The sequence below is a fragment of the Sapajus apella genome, unplaced genomic scaffold (assembly GCF_009761245.1).
Source record: "Sapajus apella isolate SASKATOON/1434 unplaced genomic scaffold, GSC_monkey_1.0 scaffold128, whole genome shotgun sequence".
Lineage (NCBI taxonomy): Eukaryota > Metazoa > Chordata > Mammalia > Primates > Cebidae > Sapajus > Sapajus apella.
In genome coordinates, this window is record NW_022437068.1 from 638,988 (window position 1) to 651,442 (window position 12,455).

At 39.0% G+C, this 12,455-nt stretch overlaps 1 protein-coding gene across 7 annotated transcripts in view; it reads left to right on the forward strand.

The window, feature by feature from the left end:
* Positions 1-12,455, forward strand: part of ATG7 (autophagy related 7) — a 261,895-nt gene that overhangs the window by 141,287 nt on the left and 108,153 nt on the right. For 6 of the 7 annotated variants that reach the window (XM_032262224.1, XM_032262222.1, XM_032262223.1 and 3 more), the window contains one exon: positions 4,437-4,559. In XM_032262224.1, coding sequence (XP_032118115.1) covers positions 4,437-4,559 — 123 coding nt within the window. Of the gene's footprint in view, positions 1-2,422; positions 2,539-4,436; positions 4,560-12,455 lie in introns of those variants that run through there. The other variant, XR_004264016.1, reaches the window with a different exon arrangement.

A 12,455-nucleotide genomic window follows, 5' to 3' on the forward strand; every position in this document is an offset into this window, starting at 1 on the left:
TTTTTTGGAGACAGAGTCTCACTCTGTTGCCCAGGCTGGAGTGCAGTGGTGCAATCTCAGCTCACTGCAACCTCTGCTTTCCAGGTTTAGCGATTCTCCTGCCTCAGCCTCTCAAGTAGCTGGAACTACAGGTGTCTGCCACCACACCCAGCTAATTTTTGTATTTTTACTACAAATGGGGTTTCACTATGTTGTCCAGGCTGATCTTGAACATCTGACCTAAAGTGATCCACCCATCTTGGCCTTCCAAAGTGCTGGGATTACAGGCATGAGCCAATGTGTCTGGCCCATTTCTAGCTCTTGATTTAAAGTGAGAGATGTGTGACTCTTCCTTTCACTTAAACACTTTGAGGCCATTGTAATTGGCCTACTTTCAATACTGTTGGGTCTCAGGAAATAGGGAGGCCCGAGGACAGAGAGAGAGATGGAGGAATGGCCAGTTGGTGAATTGGTCAGAACACATCCAACATTTATCTACTAAGGTCACGATCTTATATAGGTGCAGTTTGTGGTGCCCCCAAAAAATTATAATAGTAACATTGGAGATCACTGATCACCACAGATAAAATAATAGTGAAAAAATGTTTGAAATATTGTGAGAATGAACAAAATGTGACACAGATGTAAAGTGAGCACATGCTGTTGGAAAAATAGTATTAATTCCTTTACTCAATGCAGGGTTGCCACAACTTTCAACTTTTTTTCAAGTGATCACTAAAGGTATAGTACTTACCATTTCAAAAAAAAATATTTCAATGCACATTTTTTTCCTGACATAACGTTCTGGTTTATAAGGAATCTCGTTATTAGTAATTGAGTTATTTATTAAATGCCTTTTTTCCCCAGGCATTAGGTTGTCAAATTAATTTCCCATGGCTAATCAGCCTGGGCTTGACTCTACTTGCATAAAGGTCCTCCACTTCCCTAGCTCTCCAGGACTTGCAGTCTCTCTGATCCCATGAGCCTGCAGGTCTTTTCTTATCAGCCAGGACCCATTCTAACTCCCTTCAGTGGTGCTAACCAGCCCCTCAATTTCTCTGACCTTAACCTTTTCATCCTTATTCTGCTAGCCCCTTAGGTTAGATGAGTTCTTAATTTCTTTTCTCCCAAAATTTTTATTTTCTGTCCTGAGCAGAGGCATCAGATTGCTCCACATTGTTTAAATGTGCCAGCCAGCTTCTCTTTTTCCATTCCCTGCACAGCTCTCCCTGCACAGCTAGGCCTCAAGGTCTCTACTCTTCTCAAGCCCCATAGCCCAGATCTTCTCAGGTCACACAGGACTTCCTGCCTGCCCTATCTAGACTCTAGAGCTCTCCTGTCCCCCCTACCCCTCTTCAGTTTTCGCTGTTGTGGTTTCATTCATCCCTCCGTCCTCATTCCTGTCTCTGGGGGAGAGCTGCCCTTCCTTTCCAGTGCCAACCTCTTCATCAGTGCTTTAGAATTCTATTTCAGCATTAAACAAAAACAAAAACCAACTAAATTAAGATTTTAATATTTTTATACTAATATTTAAAAATGTTTAATTTTAATGTTAAATGTTTGGCTTTTAGAAATATTAAATATTTCATTTTAATAAATGTTTATTAACATTAAATAAAGGTGATCAGGTTGGGAGGATCACCTGACCAGAGGGTCGAAGCTGCAGGAAGCTGTGATTGTGCCACTGCACTCCAGCCTGGGTGACAGAGGGCGACTGTCTCAAAAAAAGAAGAGAGGGGGGAAAAAAAACACAACACTGTTTGCAGTAACAAAAGTTAGAAAGCACTACCCTTTAACAGAGAGCTGGTTAAATTATGGTATATTATCGGTGGCAATTAAATAATTTGTTTAATTTTAATAAATATTAACTAATTTTATTAAATATTAAACAACCTTATTTTAGTAAATATTGCATATTTAATTTTAATATTAAATAACACATGCACATGGTTTTAAAAATTGAAGTAGTATAAAAGAATCTACAGAGGCTACTGTTTGATTGATGCCAGTTTGTGTGTATGCATTCTGACAGAGATGTATTCTTCCATAGATGATACATGCATAAACAAGTATGTACATCCATACATTTCTTCCTCTTCCTGTATCCTCCTTCCACTTTATTTGAACACAAATACTATCTATACATAGTCTGGATACTGCTTTTTAAATACATTTCTATGTTTTGGAAACCAATTTATATTAGTACTATAGAACTGCCTCATTCTTTTAGTGTACAAAATATGTCATTTTTTTTTTTCCCCGAGATTATTACCCAGGATGGAGTGCAGTGACCTAATTATAACTCACTGCAGCCTCGACTTCCTGGGTTCAGGTGATCCTCCCATTTTAGCTTCCCAAGTAGCTGGAATTACAGGTGCACTCCACCTCACCTGGCTGATTTTTTGTGTTGTGTGTGGTGATGAGGTCTCACTCTGTTGTCCAGTTTGGTCTTGAACTCCTAAGCTTAAGTAATCCTCCTGCCTCGGCCGGATTATAGGTGTGAGCCACGAGCCTGGCCCAAACAGTGTTTCAGTGAGCATCCTTACAACATAAGTCTTTGTGCCCATATACAACTTTATTGGTATGAAGTCTTAGAAGTAGAATTGCTGGATTAAAGGGTGCCTGCATTTTCATCTTCTGAAAAGAGAAAAATTCTATCTATCTCTTGTGTTACAGATAGCATTTCAGTCCATTTATGCATTGTTGATTTCTTAATGTCTTTAGTGTCTGCTATCTTTTTAAAACATTCAACTCTTTATTTCTTGTGAGTTCTGAATTTCTGAGACATTTTGCTTCAGCGTTCTACAGTTCACAGTTCCCGTGATCACTGAATTCCTAAATGTGATACTCATTATTTGTTTCTAAGAACTCTTTACTGTTCTCATATTGTTCTCTTCCAAAGTGTACGGGCCTTTTATTTTTTGACTTTTTATTGAAGGATAACATATCCAAAAAAGCACACAAATCTTAAGCGTTCAACTTAATGAATTCTCAAAAAGTACACCTTATGTAACCAATGCTTAGGTAAATAACTAAGTAATTACCAGCACCTTGGAATGTCTTTTGTGCACCTTACAGTCTCTCCAGGGATAGCCACTATCTTTACTTCTAACACCACAGATTCATGTTGCCTGTTTCATTTTAACTTTATATAATTGTAATTGTACATACTGTTTCTACCTTCTGTGTAACATTGTGTTTGAAGTTAGTTTGTTCTCACTGATATCCACTGCATGACTATACCACAATCCATTTGTTCATTCTACTGTTGGTCACCTCAGTGTTTCTATTTCTGGGCTATCATGAGTAGCACTGTTATGGAAACTTTTGTTTGTGTCTTCTGGTGCACATACATACACATTTTTGTTGGGTGTATATAAACAGAGTATAATTGCTGTATCATAGGGCATATATATATATATATATATATATATATATATATTTAACTTCCAATGTGACAGTTTTGCACTTCCGTGAGAGTCCTGATTGTTCCACATCTTTGTCAGCACTTGGTATTTTCTTTTTCATTTTAGTCTTTTTGATAGGCACAAAGTAGTGTTTCATTGTGGTTTTACTTTTCATATCTCGTTGTTGTTTTTGGAGATGATGTCTCTCTCTGTCACCCAGGCAGGAGTGCAGTGGCGAGATCTCAGCTCACTGCAACCTCCGCTTCCTGGGTTGAAGTGATTGTCCTGCCTCAGCCTCCCGAGTAGCTGGGATTACAGGTACACACCACCACACCCAGCTAATTTTTGTATTTTTAGTAGAGACGGGGTTTCACCATGTTGGCCAGGATGGTCTTGATCTCCTGATCTCGTGATCTACCCGCCTCGGCCTCCTAAAGTGCTGGGATTACAGGCTTGAGCCACCGCAGCCGGCCTCACTTTTCATATCCCTGAACCACTCATGCCATTGAGCACATTTTCATGTTTATTGGCCCGTTGGATATCCTCTTTTGTGAAGTACCTATTGAAATTTACTTTCCCATTTTAAAATTATTTTTAAAACATACATTTGACTAGCTGTTATGCCACATTTTTGACAAAATCCTTTTGTCTCTCTCTTCCCATTTATCCTTTTAAACTTATTTTTGTGGCTTTTCTCTCACCTGTTCTTTTCTAACTAGCGAACTTTAGAGCCACTAACTAATCCTAACCCTTCTAGAATTTTTAGTGATTTGCATGAAACTTACTTTGAGAAAAAATTGGTACTCAAACTGGAAAATAATCTTACTGTCATTCTAAGAAGGGAAATGATTTGATAAATACTAAGTTGTCCTAGTTTTTTGTCAGCTGGATTGCATTATTATCCCCATATTTAATTCTCATTTTAGTTGTATTTTTGACAAGAGCTTGTTAGAACTGAAAGTCTTTTAATTTGCATTTTAAATCTGGAGCGTCCTTTTTAAAAATATAAAATGTTCTACATTTAATATATTTGTTTAAAATGTTTTATAGGTTCTTGATCACTATGAACGAGAAGGATTTAATTTCCTAGCCAAGGTGTTTAATTCTTCACATTCATTCTTAGAAGACTTGACTGGTCTTACATTACTGCATCAAGAGACCCAAGCTGCCGAGGTAAGAACAAAACAAACTTTAACTAGTGAAGACCGACATGCTTAAAACTATTCGATATTCAGCATATGGAAAAGGAAGAAAGCAATTAATTTTAATTTTCGTAACTTAAAACAAATATTACTAAATAAGTATGCTAGTTACCAGAGAACAAATAACCAGGAAGTGCTGGATACTGATGTGTGTAGGTTGCTGTCCATTTGGTGCCTAATGCACAGAATCACTGTGATGAAGTAAAGGCTGTAGATTTCCAGGTACCTCTTGTCCTTACTGAAGATCTGCATGTGTATGGTCATTGGAGAGAGTTGGCTTTAATGTCTGTCCATATATCAAAATGTAAGTTGGTGAAAACATTTGACTTGAGCTATGTACCTTAGAAAGAAGGTATTGGACTCTGGCCATGTTCTTCAGAAAGAACATGCCTGGCTTGTTTTTCATGATTTGATCAGTGTTCTTAGACCCTGAAGCACACCGTGAAATGGCTTCCCCAAACACAACCCAAGAGAGCTTTGCTTTGTTTCTCAGCTAGCATATTTTGTAGATCTTAATTTCTGGGTCATCACATCATTTTTTTTTTTTTTTTTGAGGTTGAATTTAAGAAATAAATTATCAGGTGGGCACAGTGGCTCACGCCTGTAATCCCAGCACTTTGGGAGGCCAAGGCGGGTGGATCACAAGATCAAGAGTTTGAGACCAGCCTGGCCTCAAACTCCTGACCTTGTGGTAGTGAAACACTGTCTCTGCAAAAAAAAAAAAAAAAAAAAAAGAAAAAAAGAAAGAAAAAAGAAAAACTTAGCTGGGCGTGGTGGTGGGTGCCTATAATCCTAGCTCCTTGGGAGGCCGAGGCAGTTCAATCGCTTGAACCCAGGAGGTGGAGGTTGCAGTAAGCCGAGATCGCGCCACTGCACTTCAGCCCGGGTAACGGTGCAAGACTCTGCTTGGGGGGGGATAATAAGAGAAAAGAAACTATCATTTTGTTTTGCTAAATGTTCGCTGTTCTTAGAAAGAAGGAATACTGTTTATGGTGGTAGAGCTATTTGGATCACTTGGCAAAATGTGTAATTCCTCAGAATTGATGAACGAGAGTAAATCAACATCTTTTCCTGGGTGAAGAAGCTGTGAGGAGAAAGGTAGCTTATGTAGTGTTTTCACAAACTACATAAGGAAAACCTTGACTTCCTGCGTGCTGCCAGGGTAGTGCACTTGCCATTAGTCCTATTCAAGTTGCAATTCTTCTCACCAACTAAAGAGAAACATGTAAATTATTTCTAGTTAAGTAGCAAAACTCCCCCAGCCATCTGGTTAAATAATTGCATGGTTGCATACATCTATAAACTCCTCCATAGGTTGCACATCCTCACCATTGCGGGAGGCCCAAGCTTTTGATGAATAGATGAACAGGCCCAATACTGGACCAGCCAGTGATGAAAGTCCTGCTGTTTGGAGAGGTGGGGCTAGCACTGAGTATAGGAAAACCATGTGGAAATACCAAAGTCAAACCTCTGGGAGCTTTGAGCAGATTGTGAGATTTTCAAGTACACCAGGGAGGCAAGCTAGTACCTCTCTAGTGCTGGACTTAGAACTTAAGGCAGTCTTTTTAAAACTTATTTTGGTGTCCCCTGGGCATAAAACAGATATAGGGGGTGACCATTTAATAGATTCAGAGTTTGTTTTGGGTGCGGGTAGAAAATTTTCTAAACTGAGAGAGTGATAATAGTTGCACAACTCTGTGAATATACTAAAAACCATTGAACTGCACACTTTAAAAGGGTGTGTGTGTGTGTGTGTGTGTGTGTGTGTGTGTTTTTTCTCTGTTGTGGCCCAGGCTGGAGTGGCGCGATCTCGGGGTCACTGCATGGCCAATAGTTAGAGCCACAGAGAGTGTATCTCAAATTTCAGGAGATGAATGGCATCTCTGCTGCTTTTTGAGAGACTTTGAGATATTTTTCCCCTGAACTGTGATTGGGTTCCCAGCGGTTGAGAACATTGTGTTTATTGTCTGCCATATTGTCTTTTAAGCAGTGCTATACTGCCCGATGGTATGGAAGAAGTAACATAGATGTTTGCAAACATGCAATCATTTGATGAGATGGCTAAGGAAGTTTTGCCACCCAGCTAGAAGTAATTTACACGTTTCTGTTTAGTTAGCTAGAAGAATTTCAACTTGAAATTGACCCAATTTTTTGCTCTTTAAAACAGAGCAGATGCTAGAATAGTGGGCAGATGTCTAGATTTAACTTGATGTATCTAAAATTTTAGTTGGTCAAACTTTAATGGCTTTTTCGAAGACTTAGAAGAGGAAGTTTAAGAGCAGTAGTGACTAAATAGATGGTAGAGCAGAAGGGGGCATGGTTTCATCCACAAGCCTGAGTTTTCTTTTTGAACATCTTTTGAAAATATGATACCAAGCCCTGTGCCAATAACTGAATAGAGAAGTTAATGAGATACTGACCTTCATGGGCTCATAGTCTAGTGTGCGAAGCTGAGAAGCTCACTATTTAGTGAGCTGGAATGCAATAAAAATGTTTTAGTCATCTGTATATTAAGTGCTGAGAGAGCAGTTACTTCTGCCTAGGGGAATAGGGATGTCAAGAAAAGCTTCACTGGAAGAGAACAAATATTCATTTGGTTTTCAAAGGATGAGTAGACTATTTTTAAAAACAAAAGTTGGATTTTGATGGAGGAAGAGTAGAGAAAGGAAGGGCAAGAAGCCTAAGGCGTTCTAGACTGAATAAAGGCCTCTAAGACCAAGTCTTTAGTATTACTCAAAATCATGAGTAGTGTGATGTACTTGGAGCCAGTTACATGAAGTCAACAATGTTTTTTTTTAATAACAGCTTTATTGAGTTATAATTCACATACCATAAAACATCATTTTGTACAGGCACAGTGGCTCACGCCTATAATCCCAGCACTTTGGGAGGCTGAGGCGGCAGATCACCAGAGGTCAGGAGTTCAAGACCAGCCTGGCCAACATGGTGAAACCTCATCTCTACTAAATATACAAAAATGAGCCAGGTGTGGTGCCAGGTGCCTATAATCCCAGCTACTGAGGAGGCTGAGGCAGGAGAATCTCTTGAACCTGGGAGGAGGGGGCTGTAGTGAGCCGAGATTGCGCCATTGCACTCCAGCCTTGGCGACAACAGCGGGGGTGGGGGTGGGGACAAAACACACACAGACACACACACACACACACACACACACACCTTTTAAAGTGTGCAGTTCAATATTTTTTAGTACATTCACAGAATATACTAAAATTAACACTCTCTCAGTTGAGAAAATTTTTATACCCCTGCTCAAAACAAACTCTGAACTTAATGGCCACTTCCTATTTTCTCCTCTTTCCAGCCCCTAACAACCACTAATCTTCTTTCTGTCTGTATGAATTTTTCTATTCTGGACATATCACATAAATGATCATTTGTGTCTGGAATCTTTTATTTAGCATGATGTTTTTAAGGTTTATCCATGTTGTGGCAAGGTATGTAATGGTTTTTTATTTAAAGAAAAAACATTTCAATGCTATTAAAGATTTTCATATTCTGTGCACCTGTGGTCTGTCTCGCCAAATATAGCCCCTTTATGAAGGAGAAATGCAGCAAAGCTGAGCCTACTAGAGACTGCAGATTCCTTTATATTCATAGAAAGGGACATATAATTAGTAATGAATTGGAAGCTATATCCAAATAGAATCATCTAGATTTAGTGAGATTGACTAATGCAGCCCAATTTTTTGCACTCATCCCCTGTCCATCATATATCTGAAAATGACTGCAATGATTTTAAACTAGGTTACTGGTGTAATCATACTGCTGTTGAGATTAGCAGGCAAATTACCAAGTAAGTTCTTATTGGAGGACAGGGCAACATGCGAGGGTGCAGAGTGGTGACTGGGACCCAGGCTTACAAAAATGAGCTTGTTTTAGGTAGTGATGACTTTGAGGTAATGGAATAAGTGAGTGAAAATGGCTGGTTAGCACTCAGGATGGGAGGGAGATGCAGCTTGGAGAAAAAGAAAAGCACTGGTAAATTGATTTAGCTAGACAAAGAGATTTATCCTATTCCATTTAGCACAGTGAGGAGAAGCTGGAGAGCTAGGATGCAAGAAATTTTTTTTTTAATGAGAAATGTGTGTGGTAGATTAATTTTATCTCAAGGTATAGATTAAAAATTTTAAATACCACGAAATGCCATTTGCCTTTGCTAATGTTATATTTTATGAAGGGGCCTTGCATAAGAATGATGTAATGGACTTTGGGGACTTGAGGGAGAAGCTTGGCGGGGGGGTGACGGATAAAAGACTATATGTTGGGTGCCATGTACACTGCCCGGATGACAAGTGGACTAAAATCTAAGAAATCACCACTAAAGAACTTAACCATGTAACCAAAAATTACCTGTACCCCAGAAACTATTGAAATAAAAAAGAAGGGGACTTGGACAGATACCCATATTCTTTGTCTGTGACTCATTTGGTTGCCAAATTATAGTTACATCCTGCTCATGGGAGATTAGGAGTTTCCATGGAAGAAAGGCCCCACTTTCTCCCCTCTTAAAATGTTGCCTTGTGAATTAGAGCATTTTGCGTAAAGTTCTGACCTTTACTTCCAACACCTTTACTGAGAATGGATTTGGATACTTGGAGATCGATCCTGACTTCCTAGTCCTCCTAGATCTTTATTTTACTTGAAACCCAAGGAAATGGCCTTCAAGTTGATGAACCATGGAGTGTCCAAGTCATGGAGCTGTTGTGGTTCTCACCAAGTATCTTTTAAATTGCTGCATTTGGGATGAGTGCAGTGGCTTACACCTGTAATCCCAGCACTTTGGGAGGCTGAGTTGGGAGGATTGCTTGGGTCCAGGAGTTTAAGACCAGCCTGGGCAAGATGGCGAGCCTCTGTCTCTATTTAAAAAAAAATAAAAAATTAGCCAGGCATGGTGGCACACCAGCTACTTGTAAGGCTGTGGCAGGAGGATCACTTGAGCCCAGGAGTTTGTGGCAGACAGTGAGCTATGGTTATGCCACTGTACTCCAGCCTGGGCAACAGAGAAAAACCCTATCTCTTATTTAAAAAAAAAAAAAATGCTGCGTTTGTTGAAGAAAGGCTCAGTCTAAATCAAACACCTTAGCCATGTTGCATAAAATTTGCTGTGACTTACCTTCTTAGAGTTATTTCTCATCCTGTGAGTAGAATAAGTATCAGTTCACATGTATTTATTTGTTCCAACTATGGGTTCAGCATCATACCATGAGAAATGCCAAAATATTTTCTAAATGAATCTAACTAGAGATAAAAGACTAATTTATAAGAGAGATATACCAAGCTATATTGGTATATCCTTGAGAAATTCAAGTTCCCATTCCCTTTGCCCAACTTCCCTGAAATACTTTATTCCTATTCATGAAAGTTTGTGCATTCCATAATTCCAGGATTAATTTTAGGCTATTTTACGTCCTTGCCTTGACCATATTATCAGTATTTGATGTTGTACCATGCATTTAGGATTTCAGGATTGCAATTACAGTGCACCATTAATATAATTTGCATTTTGTCAGGGTTGTGCTGAACAGAACTTCCTTTCTGCAGATTTGGGGATTAATGAATGACCATCTAAAAAGAAAGTTTAGCAACAACCATAACATAGGCTATACAATCATAAACAGACCAGCAGAAATGAACAGGGCTGAGCTGATGAATTGATTATGAATTAAAATGTAGATTGTGATTCATTCACTGTAGAACTCGGAATTCTAGAAAATGCCCATTTCTCTAATAGCCAAAAAGTCATGTGAAAAACATTACAGTCATGTGATATGATGTCATTGGCACAGCAATTTACTATTCAGTAAAGTAAATAACACAATTAACAAGTGTTTCTGCCGGGCCTTTTGCACTTAAACTGAGATTTTGGCCTCTCCCCACACAGCTGGTTTTGATTTGGTTCCTGTGGAATATTTTGTTTTGTTTTGTTTTGCATTTAACAACAGTCAGATATTTATGTACAGCTTCATCAAGAGCCTCTGATGACAAATACGCCTTTGGAGGCCAGTAGAAGCTGTGGGAAACCCCCGTGTCAGCACTCAGACCTGTTTCCAATGGAGAGAAATTGCTCTGGGGACTAAACTAGCCTGTTCATGAATCCAGTTCCCTCTTCCCAGAGCCTTCTGCCAGCTCACTTCCAACCCATGCTGGCCATCCTGGGACTGTGTCCTGCCTTGATTTTTCCTTATGAAGCAATCCCTCAAGACACAGCCTTGGCCCTCTGTCCTGAGTGAGGGAGGAAAGGCAGAAACAGGCAGAAAGCCATTTACTTCTTAGATTGGAAACTAGAGCCTGGTTTTTGAAATAAAGCTTGGCATTATCTCACTTATAACCCACTTTATAAAATGTGCCCCTTTTATTTACTGTTCTCTACATGAATTTGAGATGTTTGGATAAATTGGTATCAGGGAAAGATGCAATTGGAGAATAGACAATGAAGTCTGGCAGAGTTCTCCACCCTTCAGAAAAGACTCTTAGATGGTATAATCTGCTTGGAGAAGTCTAAGGGAGAAAGAAAGGGGGAAATCATAAATGTTGAAAGCAAAGCAAAGGCAGCTAATGTTAGGAAATAGAACATGGGAATCCAGTCCTTCTTACATTGTAGTCCTGGTTCTACCAGAGTTCTCATGAGTGACCTTGGGTGAATCCTTCAGTGTTCTGTGCATGCTTCCCCACTTAACATGAGAGGATTGAATCACATGTGCAATTCTTTTTTTTTAAGTCTCCTTTGAAGAAAAAATGAAATGCTTTTCAACTGTAATTTAGTGATATTGATTCAAATATACCATGTATAACCAAAAAGGAAAAAGATAGTTAATGTTTACGTAAAAATATCTAAAAATATATCAAGGTACTTACTTTTACACATTTTATAAATATTCTTTGGTATTTAACGTATCTAACTACCATTGCTAGAAGCTTTTTGCAGATTTTAAGATGTACATCTACTTTGAGCCTTGATAGAACATTCCTCATACTTTGTATTGATTGGTGTGTGACACTGTACATATAAATCTAAAATGGTATAATTCACCCTAATAACTTACTCTTGACCAGACTTGGTGCCACTTTTGACTGCATAAACTCAAACCCACCCTAGCCGTAATTGGGTATGTTCATGAAACGTGCTACTTGCTCTCCTTCAGTACAGCTTCCAAAGATGAGTTTCAAAGCCCTCTTATTTTAAGTAATAGCATCCTTGGAATGCTGAATGTGTAATATCAGGGGAGTTTCTTTAACAATCAGCCATATTATATTAGAATACTCAAGAAGTATATGAGTAGCCTGAATCCTGGCCTGGTCAGAAGGTCTGAGTTCATTCCCAGCTCCCACACATAGCCAAGACTGCTGTGTTCCACTCTGTGGGCCGTGTCAGGCAGGACCATGTACAGCAGTCGTGTGAGACCTTGGGTTATTTACTTCATTGACCTAAATTTCCATCATTTTATAGGATGTGATTAATAATTCCCACTCCTCACAATTACCATGTTAAGAAAACACCTTACAAAAGAAAAAATAAATTGGACTACATTAAAATTTTAAACTTTGTGCTTCAAAGGACATAAGAACAGGAAAAAGCAGGTCATAGTATGAAAGAATATCATTTTGCAGATCATATCTGATAAGGGTCTGGTGTCTAGAATATATAGGGAACTCTAAGCTGGGTGTGGTGGCATACGCCGGTATCCCAGCTGCTTGGGAGACTGGGGTGAGTGTATCGCTTGAGCCCAGGAGCTGGAGACCAGCCTGGGCAACACAGTGAGAACCTCTCTCTAAAAACAACAACAACAAAAACCCAAAATATATAGGGAACTCTTACAATTCAGTAATATAAATACGTAGAACTCAATTA